Source organism: Lepisosteus platostomus, chromosome 21 (genome assembly GCF_059453375.1).
Source record: "Lepisosteus platostomus isolate fLepPlt1 chromosome 21, fLepPlt1.hap1, whole genome shotgun sequence".
Taxonomy (NCBI): Eukaryota; Metazoa; Chordata; class Actinopteri; order Semionotiformes; family Lepisosteidae; genus Lepisosteus; species Lepisosteus platostomus.
The window spans coordinates 13,702,617-13,723,351 of record NC_142631.1 but is presented as its reverse complement, the minus strand read 5'-3'; the positions used below and the strand labels follow the sequence as shown (position 1 = coordinate 13,723,351).

General features: G+C 38.4%; 1 protein-coding gene across 1 annotated transcript in view; it reads left to right on the top strand.

The window, feature by feature from the left end:
- The window catches only part of LOC148644055 (pappalysin-1-like), a 212,110-nt gene that overhangs the window by 146,928 nt on the left and 44,447 nt on the right, over positions 1-20,735 (top strand). The window contains exons 15-21 of the mRNA XM_088614558.1: positions 3,353-3,536; positions 4,578-4,785; positions 8,707-8,875; positions 11,086-11,233; positions 12,366-12,475; positions 18,701-18,772; positions 20,474-20,572. Of these exons, the coding sequence (XP_088470684.1) occupies positions 3,353-3,536; positions 4,578-4,785; positions 8,707-8,875; positions 11,086-11,233; positions 12,366-12,475; positions 18,701-18,772; positions 20,474-20,572 (990 nt within the window). The remainder of the gene's footprint in view (positions 1-3,352; positions 3,537-4,577; positions 4,786-8,706; positions 8,876-11,085; positions 11,234-12,365; positions 12,476-18,700; positions 18,773-20,473; positions 20,573-20,735) is intronic.

The window sequence follows — 20,735 nt, the reverse complement described above, 5'->3', positions numbered from 1 at the left end:
AGAATGTAAAATGGCACCTATGCTTGGTGAAGAAAAGACAAAATACAGCATTCAGACTCATTTTTAAAGCAGGACTGAGAACTTCAAAAACACTGTCCATTTCACATGCAGGGTGTCTGGGCCTCACTTGGTAATCTGTAAATTTTTCCTGTAACTTGGCAGATTTCTGGAAATGAATGCGTTTCATTGTTTTTTTCTGTAATTAAAAAAACAACAAATTAACAAGCTTTTCTGCACCATATTCAGTCTTCTGCATAATTTTGCTGGTATGGTTATTGTTTACTCATCTGGAAGACGGCATTATCCATGAGTAAAATTCAATATTTGCCCTTCAGAAACCTGCATTACATTGATGAACAACTTCTTAAAAGAAGCAACATTTCCATTTTTATTTGGAACATATCAGTAATTTAAAGCAAGTATTTAGTCAGTAGATTTTAAAATACTTCTACTGATCAGAGGGAATACACCCCATTAGCGTGTTTTGCGGACAGTTGAAAAGTGAAGAACATTAGAAAAGTATAACTGGATAATGCCTTCTAGAATCCGAAGGACGTATCCTGCTATCCTTTGCCTTTCAACTATATTAGGAATACAATTAGTTTTGTATTTAAAATTTAGTTTTCATAGTTATGATTGGGGAAATATGAGTTTCCCCAAGCAAATATCTTTGAAACTTTTGACATCAAACCAAGACGACGAGAATAAAGAAAAATGAAGTTAGGGATAATTTATCAATCTGTTTTATATTTCTTCTACTATTGTATTTTGCTCATGACACTAAGAAGTGTGAGCAATCACAAATGGTTCATTTGATGCAGTGCATTCAGACCAAGTGAATGCCTTGGTTACACCTTGCATATTTTTTCAATTTTTCTGAACAAATCCATATCTTAAAAATAAGATGTAAAGTAAACCCCAAAAAACAACTAAAAGTGGAACTAGTCTGAATCCCTTTTTGTATTCTGTTTCCTGTTGTTTTGCAGAATTGTGTTGGGAGTCCTTTTCCTAGGAAGGCACAGCACATCAGATAAGGATTCCATACATGTGGAATTTATCCCGGTTTAAAATTTATCTATGCCGAAAGGTTTCTTCCTCTGTTTTGAATATGCTCTGATCTGAGCTGCATCCAGCTCATATTGGAAATAAGTGCTTATACAAAAAAAAATTCAAACATGAGTAACTTTGAAAAATACACACTGATCAGAAACGGGGAAAAAAAAATCTTTTTTTACTTTTTAATTTCCTCTTGTAAACATTAGTCATCACAATTTCAAGCTATTTCTGTAAATTGTTGAGTGGCGACAGCATTTCAATTTCATCTGGAATGTTTCCTCGGCCCCTGTGTTCAGGAAAAATTCAAAAATGATTTTTCGTACCTATTAATATACCTGCCTATAAGGGTTATGGTATTTCGTAAACAATGGTTTTCGGTTTCTGTATGTTTCAGATTCTCAAGTCTCAAGATTTGTTATTTCGTGGTTGTACCTACCCACTCCAAAAGAGGACAATGATATTGGGTCAGAGTAGCCAAAACCGGCAGTGCTCTTGAGTAAAGGACAAGACCTGTCCATGCTATGTTTGGCAGGTGATATACAATCTGAATTAGAGGCTTGTGCCACACCAGATCAAAGCGGAAATGTCTAAAAGTAGGTTTTAGAGCTGACAAATTGGGTAATATCTACCCAAGCACATATATCAGAAGCTTTTAATTATATACAGTATAGGAGGATTTTGTGAGGGTTCAGCCATTATACTGTCAATGAATGGAAGCCTAGCATCTGTTATCGTGTGCAGAACAATGCATTTCTGTGAATGGAAAAGCTTTGCAGTGTTTCATTGTAACACAAGCTATTGGTACTGCACCGACTTTTTTTTACATAATGTATCTCATTTAGCGTCATCTATTGTTTCCCACTTTCTACTTCCTTTGTGGGTTTGTTATTTGGAGACGATCACCTGTAGGATCATGCCAGTGCAAGAACAAAAAACGAATCATACAAAAATATTGGATTATAGCGTAAATTAATCCATTCCTGGAAGCAGACAATTAGGAAGAGATTTGCTGATGTAAAAACATGTCAAGCAGATACAATTACATGCATAAGCCTTTTTTTTTCCTTTTTAACTTGCGTGATCTTACAAAGCTATTCTTTGAACATAAAAAAAGTTTACATAGCAGAATGTAATGCCACAACAAAGAAACAGACTGACAAAGTGAGAGCAGTGTGTTAGGCACATAGAGTTTCTTTTTCACTTGTTGACTATGTTCTGTGATTGTTTATCTCATAATAACAAGGCAAGCTGTTTGCATTTGATGTTAGACTGAAAACGTGATGTACAGTATGTAATGAATTCTTCCAAAAATTTACCATATTTGTATTGTGCAAAGGACGTCAATTTTAGCAGGAATAATGGCCACCTGAAAGACACTTGTAACTGTAAATACGAGATGTCTACAACTAGAACTTCACTGCAAGTTTTTAATGGTGGTCTTTGAATGAGGAAGGAGGAACAACTGGCATTCTTATGAACTAATACACAAAATACATTTAAATTTTATTACTGGAGTTTTGTTTAGTACCTAAAAATGAAGACAATTATTTATAATTGACTCATTAGAAAAGAACAAGTGTAGAATGGTGACTTTATAATTAGTACACTGTAGATTTATAATTCAGTAAATTTGAGACATCATTGGAAGGTAGTAAAATGCTTTTTGCAGGAGAGTGTATTTCTCTGCAATGGGGAGCCACAAACAATTGAACAATTTTTTTTGACTGTCAGTATTACCTAGCAAGTTAAACTGGGATCTGTAATGTTATCTTTTTGATTTTATCTAACAAGTGGGAGATTTGTCAAGCCTAACAACAGCACTTTCATTGTGGTCTACAGTTCCGTGGGTTGAAATACAGCTGTTATGTGACTCAGAAATATGATAAAGTCATCCGAAACAATGCAGTATTTGCAAGATGGTTTTCGATTTTACATTCCCATTGAAACGGAGTTGGTTGAACTATAGTCTTACAGATCCTCTCAGAAATGCTATGGCATGTTCTCTGATGTCCAGTTTTCCCATTAAGGAGGAAAAAATAAAATAATAACCACATCACAAGTATGACTCTCTTACATTAATTTGTTTTTCAGTCCATTAGAATTCTCAGCAAATCTCCTCTTGACAAGCATTTCCTATGTGCATCAGAGAACCCATTTAATGTGTTGTAGGAGGAGGTTGCAGAACATTGGAGCTCTACCATCCATATTACACAATGTTTTCACGCTGCACAGAGCTGTTCGTGGAGAAGGAGTCAGCTGTCTAAGCCCTGTGTCTGTGTGCATTCCTGCTTTGCAGTCAGATTCCACTGCTACAATCACCTGCGCAGATGGCAAGTGGAACAAGCAAGTGAGCTGTGAGCCAGTGGACTGTGGCAAGCCAGACAAATACCATGTTCACCCAGCCATCTTTCACTTCCCTGAGGGTACTACATATGGCAAGAAATGCACATTCCAGTGTAAGGAGCCAGCTCAGCTAGTAGGTAAGAAAATAACTACTCAACGGAAGCATGCTGTATGTTAGAATACTTTATCAAGCTGTTTCTTAGGGGTGACAAAATGCAATAAAATGCTGTCCTGAATTTTTAGCAATTGTTTCATTTATATGAAGTTTTTAGAATATTATTAACTATACTCACAACACAGCGTGGAAACATAAATGCTGTTGAATAGTTATGATGTTTGATGTTTACTTATCGTATACCATGGTTAATGTGAGCCTACTCATATTTGTAAATAAGTGCATATTACCACTTTCCAAATGTCATTATCAACTACCAGTATTAATTCAGAAAGTCAAAATGTAAAGGGTACAGTATGTGTCTCACAATGAGACACAAACAAGAAACACATTAACTTAAAGGACTCTAAACAGTGAAAACCCAGCCACCTCTGGCACGCATAGGGTGGTTTATACTGTACAGATCCTGACTTATGATTCCAGAAGCTAAGCAAGGCTTCTGACCAGTACTAGAATGGGTGTCTGAATGTCAAAAGAAAAAAAGTTGCTACTTGTACAGGTGTGGCACTTTTCTCACCTGAGGATTACAAACTCTTCTCCCATTGTGCAGAGTGCTCTGTACAGTGTCTGTAGGCGGTGCCATCCTTCAGATGAGCCGTTAAACTGTGATCCCGATATTTTGATTGTTAAAGATCCCATGGCACTGTTTGTAAACGTAGAAATTCGAACCATAGTGTCCTGGCTAAATTCCAAAACGTTACAGTGTCGCCTCTTTAAAGTTCCCTCTTAAATGGCTAGTTCCCACTTCTTTACCTGATCTGCTGGTGAACAATGTTAGCAGCGTCTCACCCAAGTGGGTACTGCGCTTCAGTGATTGATGAAGTGGATCCCCTCCTACATGGGCTATAAAATGTCTATAAAGTGCTTTGGGACACTTTGGAATGAAGAGCTCTTTAGAGATGCAATTATTACTATTGAATGTAGTTATTGTGCTTTGTTAATGAGGACCATGTGTGAGCGGGCCAACTCTGTGGTTTTATTGCCTTTTTTTTTTTTTTTTCAGGGATGAATAACACTTTGACCTGCATGGAGGATGGTCTGTGGTCTTTCCCCGAAGCCCTGTGTGAGCTGCGCTGTCCGGCTCCTCCACCAGTGCCCAACGCTGTCCTGCAGACCAAGCGCTGCAATGCCACCGGACTGAAGGTTGGCTCGTTTTGCAAGTACAAGTGCAAGCCTGGCTACCACGTCCCCAACACTGACAAACCCAAAAGGTAAAGACCATGTTTGCTGCTGCCTACGGTTCAGAAAAGTGACATTTGCTGTAAAAGAGTAGTAATCCGTGTTTTTTTTCCCAGTAATTTTGCTTCTCAAGCTTTGACAGTAGATCCTGATCACCCTTGACGGTTGTCACAGTGAACCCTGTCCTAATACTCATGGTCACTTGAAATCAAGTGAACCAGACAAATCTGTTGCACACAAAGTATTATTTAGTTCAGGTTTCAAGAGAGTCTCTCGTAAAGTCTGAGGAAGATCATTCCACAACACTGTAACAGCAACAGAGAAGGCATGGTCACAAAAAGTCCATGATATAGTCCTGGGTACAGTGAGAGGAGGACCAGTCTCAACTGAACAGAGCCTATGGAGGGGGAGTGTAAACATGGAAGAGTTCAAAACTGTATTGTTTCAGAGCCTTGAAAGTCAGTAACAAGATCTTGTATTGAATATGTGATTTCACGGGCAACCAATGTAGAGACTCAAGTGTACTGTAGGAGTGATATGCTGCCAGGCTCTGGCGTGGGTAAGTAGTCCAGCTGCAGAGTTTTGAACATATTGCAACCTGTTGAGAAGAGAGTTAATGATCAGATGTATACATGGAATTATCCAGAAGTAAAATACCAAAGTAAAAGTTTACTGTGAATTGTCATTCACATTCATCTCGTGATCTCATAAATAGAAACTGCTTGACTGAAACTTTTTTGTTTGGCCGTCCTAATATTTTTAGGAAGGATTGAGTGCACATGCAGTACATAAAGTATATATAATACAATAGATGTTCATTAAAGTAAAAATATTGCTGACATATTTGTACATGTATATAACCCCACATTCAAACATCCAATCCACCCTTAATGTTTTCTACTCTCCTCATTACATATTCAGTCATGTTTTTCTTTCCATTTGCTTCCTATAGATTTGTATTATTCGAACACTTCTGTTTAACATTCGTTGTGTGCAGAACTGTTTTCCCTAAGGGTTGTGCTGAGAATTGCCCTTCTTGTGATGACTTTTTAAAATGCAAATACAAGACAGTAATGTGCTTTCTGCCATTATCAAAACCACTTAACAAGGAAATATCAATGAACTCGCGCTCAAATGTTTTGCCTACCATCGTCACTAGTGTTGCTAGCAAGTTCCAGGATTTAAGTTGTTGGCTTTGTCTTGTTGCTGTTCAATCCATATCCACCCTTCTACAACCCATCTCCCAGAAATAATACACAGTAGGAAAAATCAGCTTGCTGTACAATAAAAATGAACATTTCATAAGCTTCACTGTGAAGTTTCATATTCTATGATTAAACATTTTCACAGGCACTTGGCAGTGGTTCCCCTGAAGGTCTGTGTAAACTGATACTAGCTCAAACAATTGCAGAATATGTCATTTTCTAATTTAGTGTTTATTTCCAGCTGATTAATAAGTTGTGTCTTTTTTTTTTCAATCAAGTCCCTTCTCAAAAGATGGAAAAACAGATTGGTTTCATTCTTTTCAACCAGACAAAGTTATAAGGGTAGGGCACCAGCCTCCTGCTGTTAGGGATCCAAAAAGAGTGAAATCCAATTGTGTAAGTGTTTAATAAAGGCCTAAACCACTGCCACGTTTCCTAAGAATTAAAAGAGAAGAAATAAAACTCCTTTCTGTAGCTTGTAAAGAATGATCATATGTCTGCTGCTGAACTGGTGCAATGCCGGGCTTACCACAGACTATAGCACAAGCTGTCGTCACATCATCAATTCTCACCAGAACAATGAGGGTCAACAGGAGCGAGTCAAAGGAGTGCCCCCCTAAATGGAAAAGGAAGGAAAAATCTCTTACAGCCAAAACTCTAAGCATTCAGTTACACTGTTAACGAGTCTGTCATCTTGCTTTACTTCTGTATTTGCCAATATTAACCATTACCCAAAAGTTCTGCCAGTTGTTTCTTGGGTAATGCTTTAGAATAACTGACACTACCTCCAAAGCAGCACTCTTTTTAATAAATTGTCCTCTGTCAAGGTAAGAACTCTTAATCCAAGTAACACCTGTAGTAGAGATGTTATCACATCAAAGGTGTGAAGAACAGAAATCTAACATCAGTTTTTAGGGAAACTAAGAGTTTCCTAGACAATGGAATTCACCTCACCCTGTAAATTCCACAGTTACTTTCATCTTTTGAGATTGTCCCCCTTTGACGAAACATGACTCTTTCAGTTATTTGAAGTAGTGCCTATGCCTGTGTTATTACTCTTTGAAGACTTATATTCAATTCAGGGGCATGAAAGCAGGTTTTGATTTCATACCAGAGTCACCCAGTAGCATGTTGCAATATGCGCAGGTGAAGGCAGGGTTGAAAACCATCACCAACTTCCTTGTAGAAGGGTTGTGTACAAATGAAATAAAGTAGACTCTGGCCTTCCTCACAAACCAGTTTGCAATGGCATGACATAGGACAACACTCTGAGGTAGTGAAGCAAATGTTGTATCTGTAAAAAGACAATAGTCAGGGTCTTCGAGTCAGGGAACCGGACTTCTAAGATTATTCAGAAAAGGGATTGTGTCTATTGTAATCAGTCAAAGTTCAGGCTGCGGAATCCTCTGTGGTGTGATTCATTCTTGTCACAAAATATCTGAGGCTCTTACAGTCTATGTACTATATGGAAAAAGAACAGGACTTGAATATAGTAAAATTCAGTGGTGATGAAGTCTTTGCGGTAAGCCTTTGCTAGGTGAAGTCCTGACTCAGTAACACTGCCTTATAGTCACTCAGGCAGACAATGTGTTATTTGCATCCTGTGAAAAGCATTGGGTCAGGGAAGCCTTATAAAGTGTTTGGGAAGGTCAGAACACTGCTAGAAAAACATTTTCTTGCTTCCATGACCTGAGATCATTTCAACAGAAATGACTTGTGATAATAAATTACACAGAAAGTGAAACAAAACACTAAATGCACGTCAGGCTTTCTGTACTTCACTTGAGTTCTGAAGATGTGTAGAAGTTTATGTGTAGGGTATGAAATATATCAGGCATGTAATGATAACCTGCAAAGCAGGAACAGCTCCCCAGATTTCTTTCATATACTCAAAAATAACTTTTCCAAAGATTTTCTTATTCTGTGAGCACATATAGGATTGATATTGAATTCAGAGGCATTTTTTCACCTGATAATTATTAAGAGTAAATATCACCCCACTATAATAGAACCCACATGCTGCCTCAAGGATATTTGTGGTGTGTTTGTACTTAGCAAGTTTGTGATTTGAGTTTTTGGAGATTGGTAAATCAGTGCTGTTGTAGGACTTTTTTAGAATGGTAGACCACAAGCTTCTAGTCTATGATCCTTTGATTAAAGTGTTGAGGTGTCACCATAAATCTTTGCTGAAGGTCTGTGCACTAGAAAATACTTCACTATCCCTATTAAAACAAAAAAAGTCATTAAAACTGCTAAGTACTGTTCTGTCTTTTGGCAGCTGGAATTGTCAAGTAAAATGCACTCTTGATTAATTAATTGCTTGCATTTTTGCATGAATCCCAAAGGACATCAAAGCACTTTACATATAGGAAGGTCCCCATTTCATCTTCTACTAGCATGCAATATGTACCTGAGCAACACATAGCAGTCATTCTGCATCAGCAACCATATCAGCCACCCTATCAAGTGGAAAATTGAGAAAGTACTTCATTAATTGAATTAAGAGGGAAATTGAGGAAAAACAGAATGTATAAACTGGGGATTTAACAACACTCCTATTCTTACAAATAGTGCCATGGAACCTTTAATGTTCAGGTAGTCAGCTGAATGTCTCATCTGAGGGAAAGCATCTCCTACAGATCCATGTGGTCCAATTGTTTTAAGTTTTCTAGTCCAAAGAGAAAGGCGAGGGTCACCTCCAGGTTCACCAACATGCCTGAAATCCGAGCTGCCTTTTTTGTTTCTTAGGAGGGCATTTAAGAGGCAGTGTACAGAGGACGGGAGCTGGCAGGAAGGTTCCTGTGAGCCAGTGACGTGCGAGCCCCCTCCTCCCATATTCCACGGTGTCTATCAGTGTACAAATGGGTTCAAGTTCAACAGTGACTGCTGGATCAACTGCAATGGAGCCAACCATACTGTAAGTCAGCACCCTCAGCATTGCAGACGTCCAGAGCTTTTGTGATTGTTACATTATTTAGCTTTTCTTTGCCAGCTTTCAGTTAAATCACAGCTTTATATACAGTATCGTCGCATTTATTTTAGAACAGAGAGGAAAAAGGGTATAAAGAACACATGACCTAAGACCTATGTAATATTTATATGTGTACCTCTATAGATTTTCATTTTCATTCTGCATTTGGGAAACTTACAATAATACAATAAGTCCATTGCCCACAATAATCCAGTGCCTGTGTCCGACAGCTCCACCTATAGTTCCCACATACCACGCATCTGTCAAACAAGCAGACTGTCGTCAATCCCATCACAAGATTTTCTCCTACCTGCTTTACCTCACAGCTGGAAGCTCTTTAGCCTGCTGAAAAAGAGAAGTGGCATGCCAAGCATGCTGCCAACAGCGTTTCTTTGGTGGAAAAGGAAGATGTCATTTTAATTTGATTGTAAAAAAAAACCTGCTTTAATCAAGCAACCAGCAGTAATACTGCAAACCTGCCGAGATGACAGCTGAGAGTTATACTGAAACTCAGTGCTGCCCTTTCATAGCTTTCTATCATAGCTTTGTTTTTAATGGTAACAGAAACTAACCCAAAGCATCTGTTACTGTTTAACTCTGAGGTTAAAAAAATCATTCTGTGACCGAAAAGGGCACAAGATAGAAAAGACCTCATTTTTTGTTTCCTCTTGTGACACGGACCACCATCTGAATACTTAGATGTGTCCATTTACAAGCAGACAGGCACTTAAATTCAGCTCACAGTTTCAAATCATAAAACGCACTTCTTTTTAACAAATGATTTACAAAAGCATGAATGTTCCAAATTAGTCTCTTAATTTCTCATCTCTGTTTTCCCCCAACACAGACCACTTTAGTTCATCGACTGGATTTTTTTGCAGCTGTAAGGAATAGTAATCCTTGCAATGCAACAAGTGTTTCGGCTGTTTGGCCACAAATGATCATTGTATGACTAATGTGGTTTGGTGTGGAAACAAGTGTCTAAGGATTAAACAAGCAGTGTGGATTGAATTTCCCTCTGTATTCAGCATTTTGATTAAAAAGCTCAATAAATTTTCAATTAAGGCTAGTGCGTCTTAGCCTTTGTTTTTGACTGATTTGTCAGTAGTTCATGTTTTACCCTGCAGGAGTTTTATATAGTAAGTCACCTGTAATCACGTTTTTTTAAACATTAGGAACACTTGTACGTAAATGATCAATTAAGCAAGTAATTAAGGAAGCTGGATGTGGAAGTCTGAATGATCTTCTGAGTTTTGTCCTAACAGCATTGTTCTCTGCATTTCTTAATTAAAAAAACATATCTGTTTAACTGATCAAAATTAATTAAATTGTTCTAGACCTTGGAAATTAATGAATGAATGGCTCCATATAAAACTTACTGAACAATTACAGTTAAGTATAATATAATGATTTTGCATTATATATGGTTTTTATGCAAAAAGAAAATTCCTTCTTATGTGAACATAACAAGGTTTTCTAACATTAGTAGCACTTTCCTGTGTCTAATTAGGAATCTGTTTCCTTTGGGAAATTTTGTTACTGAAAATGGATTCATGGATCATCAGCCCACCAGTAGTCTTACAGTGTATTAAAACAAATATAACAATCTGCAGTAGTACAGTATGTTGTACTATGAGTGTTCCTGGCAGACAGTCAATGCACCCATGACATCATAAGCTTAATGGCTGAAGTCCCTAGCACTTGCGCAATTAAGAGGGACCCTTGGCTGTAGCCTCTGATTAATAGAGATTTTCCTGCATTAGGACACCAGAGCAAATTAACTTTCTAAATAAAATTAAATATTGCATAGCTTTGAAGTGGCTGCTGTCAAGCACCTAAATTATACGTACCAGGCTGACCCAATTAAAACTGTGCTTAATAGGGCCTCCATTTTTTAATTGATTAAAACGTTTTCAGGGGTGGCATTTCATCATTTGGTGTTGCCAACCGCAGTGACCAAATGTGTGGATGTGATCTTCCATGAATCTTCAGCAGTCATTTCCAAAGGAGAGTATTGGTGTAATGTAGATAAATCGATAGACCTTTATATGGTCAGTTAGAACTCATAATAGTTCAAAAAGGGAAGAAGGAGACTGTATCACAGTTTGCTTTGCACAGTAATGGTGTAATAATGTGTCTCTTGGGAATTAATTTAGGGGCCACCTACCAGTGTGATCCGCTGCAGGAAAGATGGCAATTGGACGGGCTCGTTCCGGGTCTGCCCACAAGTGAAGGGACAGTGTGCATTACCCCAGAATCTCAGCCCCAGCATCAGAGCTAGCTGCAAGAAAGGATACAGTATAGGTGGGTATGGAGAGTTCTTTTACTTGTATATTTTAGCTCAAGGTATGAGTACAGAACATTTTTACTTGGAAGGCCAAGAGTCCGTTTTGCTCATCTAATCTCAGTTAAGGTAGTTCCAAGGGGAAGGTCACCTACAGCATTGTTGTCTTGCCCTCCTCTTCATTTGTTCGTGAGAAATTCATTCCTCAGAACAGTTTAGGTGCAGGAACGAGCTCACCTCCCCAAGCACTGATCCCACCTGACCTGCATAGATCTTTGAGAAAAGGTAATGACAGGAAAAGGGGTGTGGCTGCCCACACTAATGCATGAGGTCTCATGAGATGGGCTGTTTTGATAGCATTGCTGCAGGTGTGTCTGTGCTTACTTGGAAGATCTTATCAACAATCATGTGTTTTAACTAAGGGTGTTGATTTGAAATGCAAAGCTTTCCTCCAGTGGGAATTTAAGGTAGTGCAACTTTGGTCCTGACTGAGAAAAGTCTGCAACCTGCTCAGAAATGCATGGCATGACCTACAGGTTATAGGTACAGTATAGTAGGTACAGTATAATCTGACTCCTGTACAGCATAATGTAAGTGTTGTCTAATGACTAAAGATAAAGGGGTCTAGGTGAGAATGGAATGTAGATATTCTTGAATAAAATCATTGAATAATAACAAAATGGAAGGCAGGACCTGAGGAGGTTAAACAATTTTCACATTTTCAAAAATGTTAATGTTCAGGGTAAGTAGTGGAGTAATTAAGTATACTACAGTACAACAGCTTGACGGTAAGTTGGCCTTTTCCACAAACACGACTATAAGAAACGATACCAGTTAAAACTGGTCATTGAGTATGTAGTTGATTGGTTTGCTAGGAATGTAATGGTCAAAGCATCTCCTTTGTTGAAGGGTCTCAGGCAATCTATTTCAGCAAATATGACTGACTATTATATATACCATAACCAGCCGTGCAAATTCACTTGTCAGATGTACTGTAATTGGGAATTGTAATGAACTAAAAAAGAAAACTTTTTATCTCTGATTAGAGCAGAATTGATCACTACTCAATTCTCAGATGTGTTTATTTGTAGTTCCATTGTAGGCTTTTCTACCCACCTTGAGATTCGCTGTATTTTCTCCCTTATCACTCAGGGGCAGAGTGCGAGTTGTCCTGCAAAGACAGGAACAGCAATGTAATCATCTTGCCACGCAATATGACAGCGGACACAGTGGAACACTGGAGAAACCCGCCTAAAGTCAAGGTGCGTTAGTGTCCTTTGGATTATTCATTTGATTTTTAAAGGCACTACGAAATGAGAAAGAATATAAAAACGACCCATTCCATTTTATCAATCTGACACTAGTAGTTCTGCAAAGCAGAAGAAAATATGTTATCCAGCAAAAACTGCGATTTGAATGTAAGGATTCTCAGAATGTAAATGAAAGTATGGCATGCCAATATGCTTCCATGTTAATAGCAATTTCAACAGCAATAGTAGAGAACTGCTACTTACATTTCATTGTATTAAGTGACTTTGGTGTGATGTTCCAAATGAATCATATTTAATTTTTAAAATTATTAAAATTTTGTTTTCCTTCTGGGATAATACTTTTTGGAATTTTCTGCAAATACCAAATTTTGTAAACGTTTTAAAAATCCTTTTTGCCTAGCCAGTTTGAGCACCCGGAGCTAATGCAAACAAATCATAAATAGAACGTTTTGTTGGTCTCCATCAAATTCTCTACTATTGTTGACAACCTCTACATTGAACCAATTAAAAGCATGGTGGAATTGTGTGCGTCTCCACATGTGGCCAACAAAAAAATATTTTAGGTGGATTCTAAATCTATTTGGTATACTCCTTCAGCAATACACAATTGCCCAATTTTTGCCCAATTGCCTCTGGTCTGAAATAAAAATGAACCACCCTTTCCTAGAGTTGAAACACCACCAGCCTGTGGTAGCTGCACATTTGGCACCTGCACTGAATGTGTATAGGATTGGCCCTGGTATAGGTAAAAACAAAACGTAAAAGCTGAAAAATACCACAATAAGAGTCCACAAGAAAAAGTGTACATACATCCTGTTGATATATTATAATACTATATGTCTAACAGGAGTAATTGAAGACATGCATAGTTCCTCTTCCAATGTGAATATTGCCATAACAGTTATGCTTCAGTCCTGAGCTCTTCAGACTCTTGAAAAAGCTGTGAGGAGGTGTGTCTGTGGAGCTCCAGCCAAGCGGGTAGAGCAGACATTCATTAGCATCAAAGTCAATTAATTCATCACTGCTACCAGTCTTCAGAATTACAAAATTGTTTTTGGCCTGAGCTGACTGGTACCCATTCTTTCACTGATGATGAATTTGTGCTGTAGCCTTTGGAGTTAAACATTCTGTATCTTAATTCAAATAACAAATTTATTGAAGTGCACATACAATGATGAGTCATTTATAGGCTAGGAGAAAAAATTAAATTACTTCACTGTAACCAACTCTTTTTTTTTCTTTACTTTTGTGCAGAAAACATTACATAAACCTGATTGATTACATACAGTATACAACTTCCAATTTCATTTAAGAAAGACATGCCACTCAATAATGTGTGCTCCATGAACAAGCAAGAAAAGACTTGGGTATCAGAAATGCATTTGACCTTGTTATGACTGCCAGTGAAAATAAACTTTGATACGATATGTATATTATTTATTAAGTAATTTTGATCAAAAAATGAAAAAATGATCAATAGTAAGCTGAGAAGTTAAAATGGTCCAGCAGTTTTAGCCGAGCTGAAATCAATAGTGCTTCAGTGTCTCCAGCTTCTAGCATTTTGCCAACTGGTGTCAATCGATGGATCTGTTTGGACAAATATTAGAACTACAATCCCACAGCACCAGTTTCTTACAGGTTAACGTAACCCCCTGTCCCACCCACCATACGTATCTTGTACTCCGACGAGAGCTCAGCACTGTAAGAGACCCATGCAGTGTGGTTTAATTATGACGCAGTTTAAAAATAATTGAAAAGAGACAAACATGGCACCACATTTATCTGGGGTTACATTTTACTTCGTAATGTAAATTCCCAGTAATATCATTTAAGTGTCTACAAAAACGTTCAAAACAAGACTAAAAAATGTTGTTTTAAATGTGGTCTACAGTAATAAATATACACCTACTTCTGGATGACTATTATATTTTCCCTTTGAAATGGAGCTGCACCTCACTTCATCCACTCCTAGTTGATTACAGGCGTTGCCCTATTGCTGACAGCATTGGACCACAACCCAGTTCCCAGCAATCGAAGCCATGCTGTGGCAATTGTTACTCACTGGTTTTATTGTTAAAATACAATCAGGACCTGGAATTACGATTACGAACTCGGATTTCTGTAAAGTGGGCTTTTATTATCAGCAGTGGAAAAAGTCTATAATCCTCATTTACGGACCCTGGCAGCTTCTGAATTCGAACCGTTATTGTTTTCTCACACAGCAGATGAGGGCTGAGTCACGGGGCAACTCCTTTTCAAGGATACGCTTAATAAGACACACTTATATGGCTCTGAATTTGTTTTAAGCTTACCTCACACCCCTCCCTTTGTACTGCAAAAGTCCATGTTTGTTGCATTAGATAGGTTCCTGTTTGCGTATGTATTGCTGGCAGTAGCTACCACAGACACCACTGCAATATGATTCAGACTTATGATATCTGGGGAAAGTAAAGGATGAGCAATTATCCTGAATTTGTTTCCTGTATTCTCAGTCTTGGAGAAGTTTTGTCTTAACCGATTGACAAAATCCAAAGAGATAGGCCGGATCAGAAACAGCAACTGATATAATTTACTTTTTAAATGTACTATTATCAACAGTGCTAGAGTATGGGACTGTAAATTATTTAGACAAGGTCAGAGTTCAAATGTCATGTTTTTTTTTCCTCCGCCTCTCTCACACTTTGAATGCACGTCAGAAGCAGAGGTGGCAATTCATTACATTTGTAACGTGCATTTCTCTCTTGTCGCTGTGGGTGCTAACTGAATTTAAATTATTACTTTGTTTGACTTTTACCGCAAGTCCTTTGTGTCGGCCTCAAATAATTTCTCAGGTAATCGTTTTCTAACTTTTTGCTGACTGAACTGTATCAAGAAATACCTCCGTTTGCAAAAGTGAGCACTTTGGCAGTATTTGGACACCTGAGACACGGAATGTTTGCAGAGGTCAGGCAGGCCCAGTCTAATGAGGATATTTTATCCCTTAGCATGTTATTTCAGTTGACGGCACAGCCAGTGCAAGGAGAGCCTGGCTCATTGCATGTAGTGAATCACACTGAGGACAAATGTGTCTTTTACCAGCCCATGCTAATTAAGACATACTGTATCTATGAGCTGCATAAGTAAGTGTGCTTCATTCAGCTACAATCTAAAGTACTGTCATGTTGCAGATGTGTGAAAAGAGCATAAACCCCAGTTTAAATTAAGTGTATGATTAGCCATGATCAGAAGTGGCATTATCAAAAGGATGTGGCTCGGAAATTTTTGATAACGCAAACGAATGATGAAACCTACCTTTGTTAAATTCGGTAAGCCAATGATGCGTTAAAGGGCGATCTTGATAAAATTAGCTTTCAAATCTAAAGTCTTATAGCAGACACTGATATATAATTTGGGGAGTATTTGCTTCATTCTTTGCTTTTTATTGGATATTATTTATTGGATCTGGCCATTTTGTGGTACGGTCCCAGATTTGTTAACAATGAGAAATCTGAACTGAATTGAGGTGGTAATGGAGTGACTGTTAACAAGTATTAGTTGAAATATGGAGGAAGGTTCTTGAGGTGCAGTGTGAGCTCTTTAGGCTTTAGTGCTTAAGGTTCTGTGCCCCAGATAAAAGGGTAATGTATTTAAATGCTCTTAAGATATAGCTGTTGTGTCTTTGTGCGCAGTTCTTTTGTCAAATTACTCTAGTGCATGTTCTAATATGTAAATGAACATCCACGTAATCACTGTAAATTATAATTGCTCCTCAAGTTATAATATTGAGTTATGTATTGAATGTGTTACATTTTGCTGCTCTGGTTAGCTTTTGATTAAATTGTAAGTGGATTTTTTTGTATTCAGTTTTGGAATCACCAGACCCTAGCATAGCTTTCAGAAAGAACTTGCTTTCGTAGAAGCGATTTTCTTAAATTAATTGCTAAAGAAATATTTTAGGCATTATCGCAAACCATATGAGGAACGTATCCATGATTTGCCTCTCAACGGTAGTATATAGAAATAAGAGCGTTAGTCAGGGTAGTTATATTATCAGAAGTCATCATAATTTGATTCCCAGGAAGGTGTTTGCGGAAATATCCAGGCAGTTATGGCTGTCGTTGTTAAGAACATTTTCACCGTATCCCTGACCCTAATACACACATACACACACCTCTCCCTGTGTGCTTCCACACACACAACCGAGGTGCAGGTGGAGTAGCCTGAGCCTGACTAAGGGTGGAAAATCTGAAACTGTCGGAAAGAAAAACAGTCTGATACAGATAGTATAAAAGTCTTTTTAATAAATGTCAGGTAAACCTCAAAAAGCACTGAACTTTACAGGAACTATAAAAACAAGCTGGGGCTCCCCACCAGACGGTTTAAATTAGCCCTCATGTAAACATGGGGCAGGCAGCGGTGCGACACTGAACACTAATTGTGTATGGATGTCCTGAGCAGGGGGCTCGGCAGCTCTCTTCCACGACTCGACAGCCAAGACGTAAGAAGTTCTTGGAAATATAGTGTTTATGCTTTTCATTTCATGGCCTTATGGATTTCTGATCCCCATCATTATAGTCTCTCTGAAAAGTCTACCTGTGTACCAGGGCACATTGAGAGAGCTGTAGTGCCTTCTCTCTGGGACCGTTAAAGGTTGTAGCATTTAATATGAGACCTATTTCGGACTTCCGAAGAATACTTTTTTAACCTTAAAAAAGATAGTGTAGGCTGCACGTCACTTTGAAAAATACGTCCCAGAGCAGTTACTTCACTAGATATCAATGTGTTGTACTACAGGAACCAGCAGCTAACCGCATGTTTTTCAAACCTATTTCCACTGGGGCAAAATTTGCTCTGCTTTGTATCTCCAGCCAATTCTCAAAAAATGTGTGCGAGAAAAAAAAAATTCTGTTTCATACTAGTATTGTCCACGTTAGAAAGGACACCTTTAAACTTTCCAGCAGCTGGAGAGCAAACACAAGCGTTGAAGACTACCATATAAATATTTTTGAGGAGGATAGGCACATAGATTGTTCACAGGTTTCGTTTTGAACTACTGCCAGAGTTTTGTGGCAGTAAAAACAATGAAGTACTATCATTAGCACTGTTACAGCAGGAGACCCAAGCTGTCCAATATGTTAATATCACATAGGAGTGAATGTACTGAGCTACAAAATATAGAAAAATAAGAATCATCTGTATAAGAATTTCCGCATGGAATTTCGAGAAATCAGCACAGTACACAATGTGTAGGTTCACTCTGGCTACGGGTTTGTGGTTTTTCAGAAGTAAAATCAAAAGTATCCTCTGATTGGTTCGCTCTGTGCCAGGGGGTCTTTCTTCCAAAACTTCTGAATGAATGTCTCACCGAGAGATGTAGAACAGGTTTGTGCTCCATCGCTCTAACATGATTTCCAAACATCCGGAACTGTGAAAGTCCTGAACAGTTACGCGACCTGTTACCTGCGCGTCCCAGCAGTAATGGTCGTGTCCTGCTGATTTCACTCGCTGGCCTGGACTCCCTCACGCCAGCTGTACAGCCACATCACCAGGAAGAGAGGCAGCATGTGTGAGATGGAGCTTAACAGAAACATGCCCAGTGCCCTCCAGCCTTCTCACAAGTGGCTCTGATGAAATCTTTAAAAAAAAATCTAATTGAGACTTTGGACTGGCCTCTTTTTTTTGTTGTTGTTGAAGCCCTCACCACCCCACAAAGCTTTTTAGTCACGCAATGTGTTGAATTAAAAAGATACATGAAAAATACCACTTCCCATCTAAAGAATGCAAAGTCAAAGGTAAAGTTGAAGGTATGTATTTGTACAAGGAGATTATCACAAAGCTGAAGTTATGTAGAGTACAGGTTTTGATTTTTTTTTTTCGATCATATGAAGGCACAACAATGCTTTGGCAAAGGAATAAAGAGACGAAGCCAGTGAAAGTTTATAATGTTTTGTGAACATTCCTTTCATCCTGTGTTTGCTGTGACTCCCCTTCCAGAGGATGGCCCGTGTGACTTTGTTTATATCTTTGTGGGCTCAACTAGAAATAACATGATAGGGCACACAGAGAGAGGAAAAAATGAAATATTTTCCTTGCGGATTCTTCTTGGATTACCTTTAACACTTGGGACAGGATCCCAACTTCACAGGAGACCTTTGTTTGTAATATTTGTTGTATGTGTGTGGGTTTTTCGGGGGATTTTTAATGTTCTGATTTTTTTTTGTTCTCCTCTCCTACCAGAGTATTGTCTGCACAATGGGACTGAAGTGGTATCCACACCCCGAGGCACTTCATTGTATCAAAGGCTGTGAGGTAAGGCTGGCCTGCTGTGGCATTAACTTTATATGAGATCAAAATGCCTCCTACTTTAAGAGAGGGGAAAAAAGGAATCCAGTGTTAGTGATTTTCATTTTTTTTTGAGTGACACTGTTATAAATGTACAAGGAGGCAGTGAAGTCTGACTTCTGGAATTTAAGCTGGTTTTAGATGGTGTATTCCCTTCAGTGTTTACTTACTGAGAGGCCTAGTTCGGTCAGGATCTCTGCAGGTAGCATAGAGTACGACAGGTAGGCTGACGCCAAACGGGCACAAGTCGCTTTGCGGCAAAACAGATCGCATCCCAAGACTCAAAAGGCAGAGCAGGGAGAATTTTAAAGTGCACAGCAGCTACAGTAAAAATAAGGGGGAATGTTTTTTTTTTCTTCAAAAAACTGTGGGAGTAGGGCTGTGCCATGTTGCTGAAGCTGATACTCTGGTTTATTTTAAGAAATGGCTGGATGAGTTCCTTGTACCAGTTGGAACCTAATGGCCTCATCTCATTTGTAATCTTTATTGTGGTCATGTTCTTAAGCTGTGGTGAAATCTTATATTTTCTGTACATTGTGTAATCAGGAGGACATTCTGAGGATCAGGAGGTGGTTTATCTAGTGTTCCGTTCTTTCATTTCATTCCCTATTGGCAGCTGATTGTTTTCTTAGTCTAGTTTTGCAGACTTCTGTGAAATAATTCAGTAATTCTATATTTACCTTCTTATAATAACTAGTCAGTAATAATAGTTAACTTTAATCACTAGTTTCTTCATATTATTATTTTTCAGAAACAAAATCTTTTATACACATTTAAAGTACTGGAACTGAAGAATATTCCAGTAAAAAAAAAAGTAAAATATGTTTGATAAATTATCTTAACCAGTACAGTGCATATTCCATAAGTCAATCCTGGCCTTTCACTTTATTTGGACTTATTGACCCCAGAGTGAAATTTAATTGTGGAAGCACTATAAGAGATAGAAATCAAGAAACAGAAGTAAACTGGAAAACTCTTAAATGAAAAGGGGCTCATTTTATTGTGTTGTATTTTCAAGAGAAAAAAAAAATCTTTCTTACATGCTGGCCACAGGATCCAGAATGAAATTGTTCTCATTTTTCCTCAGCCAAATCCTGATTCTGGAAGGATTTTCTCAGTCCATTTTAGGTCATGATGATGGTGGTTTGAGCCAGTAAAACTCTGCAAGTGCGTTGGGCATTCTCTTGTGTGTTTGCCTAAATGGAAATGGACAGTTCCTGTCAAGGACACACATACAATGAACTAGCCATTAGTTTCCTCTTAAGAAGAAGCCTCTTTGACCCCCCATAGCACCTGTTCAATTTCTCCAGGACAAGAAAGGGAACAGACCTGCTTTTACATACATTGCTGTATAATCTGTGTGCAAAAATTATGTTCCTGTATGTATGTACTCTTGCACTATTGAAGACTCACACAAGCATCTTTATTTTTTTGTGATCTCACTGATAGCTGTTGCTTTTAATGAGAACAAAAAGTGAAAACCAGGACAAGTACAGAGTATACCTAATAAAATCGTTTTGCTTATGTTTTTACTCACCTCTCGGCAATCGAAGAGGATCGGTATTTTTGCGTGCTGAGCGACAGGCACGAATAGTTGTACAGGTCCTCAATTAGGCCATCGGGTTCGAAAGCTGTCATCATCTCTTGTTTTGGTCTTTCGTCCCACAGCCCTTCATGGGTGACAACTACTGTGATGCCGTCAATAACCGAGCGTTCTGCAACTATGATGGCGGTGACTGCTGCCACTCCACCGTGAAGACTAAAAAGGTAGACTAAACATCTTTCTTTTCTACACGAAAATATGCATCTGCTTTCCCTTTCTCTGTCTTCCGTTGTCTATATTCCCCGTCTCCCTGTTCTATATAACATGTATGCAGCTTTCCTCGTTTTATCCATTATTGAAAAACGAGTCGGACTAGTGGCACGGAGC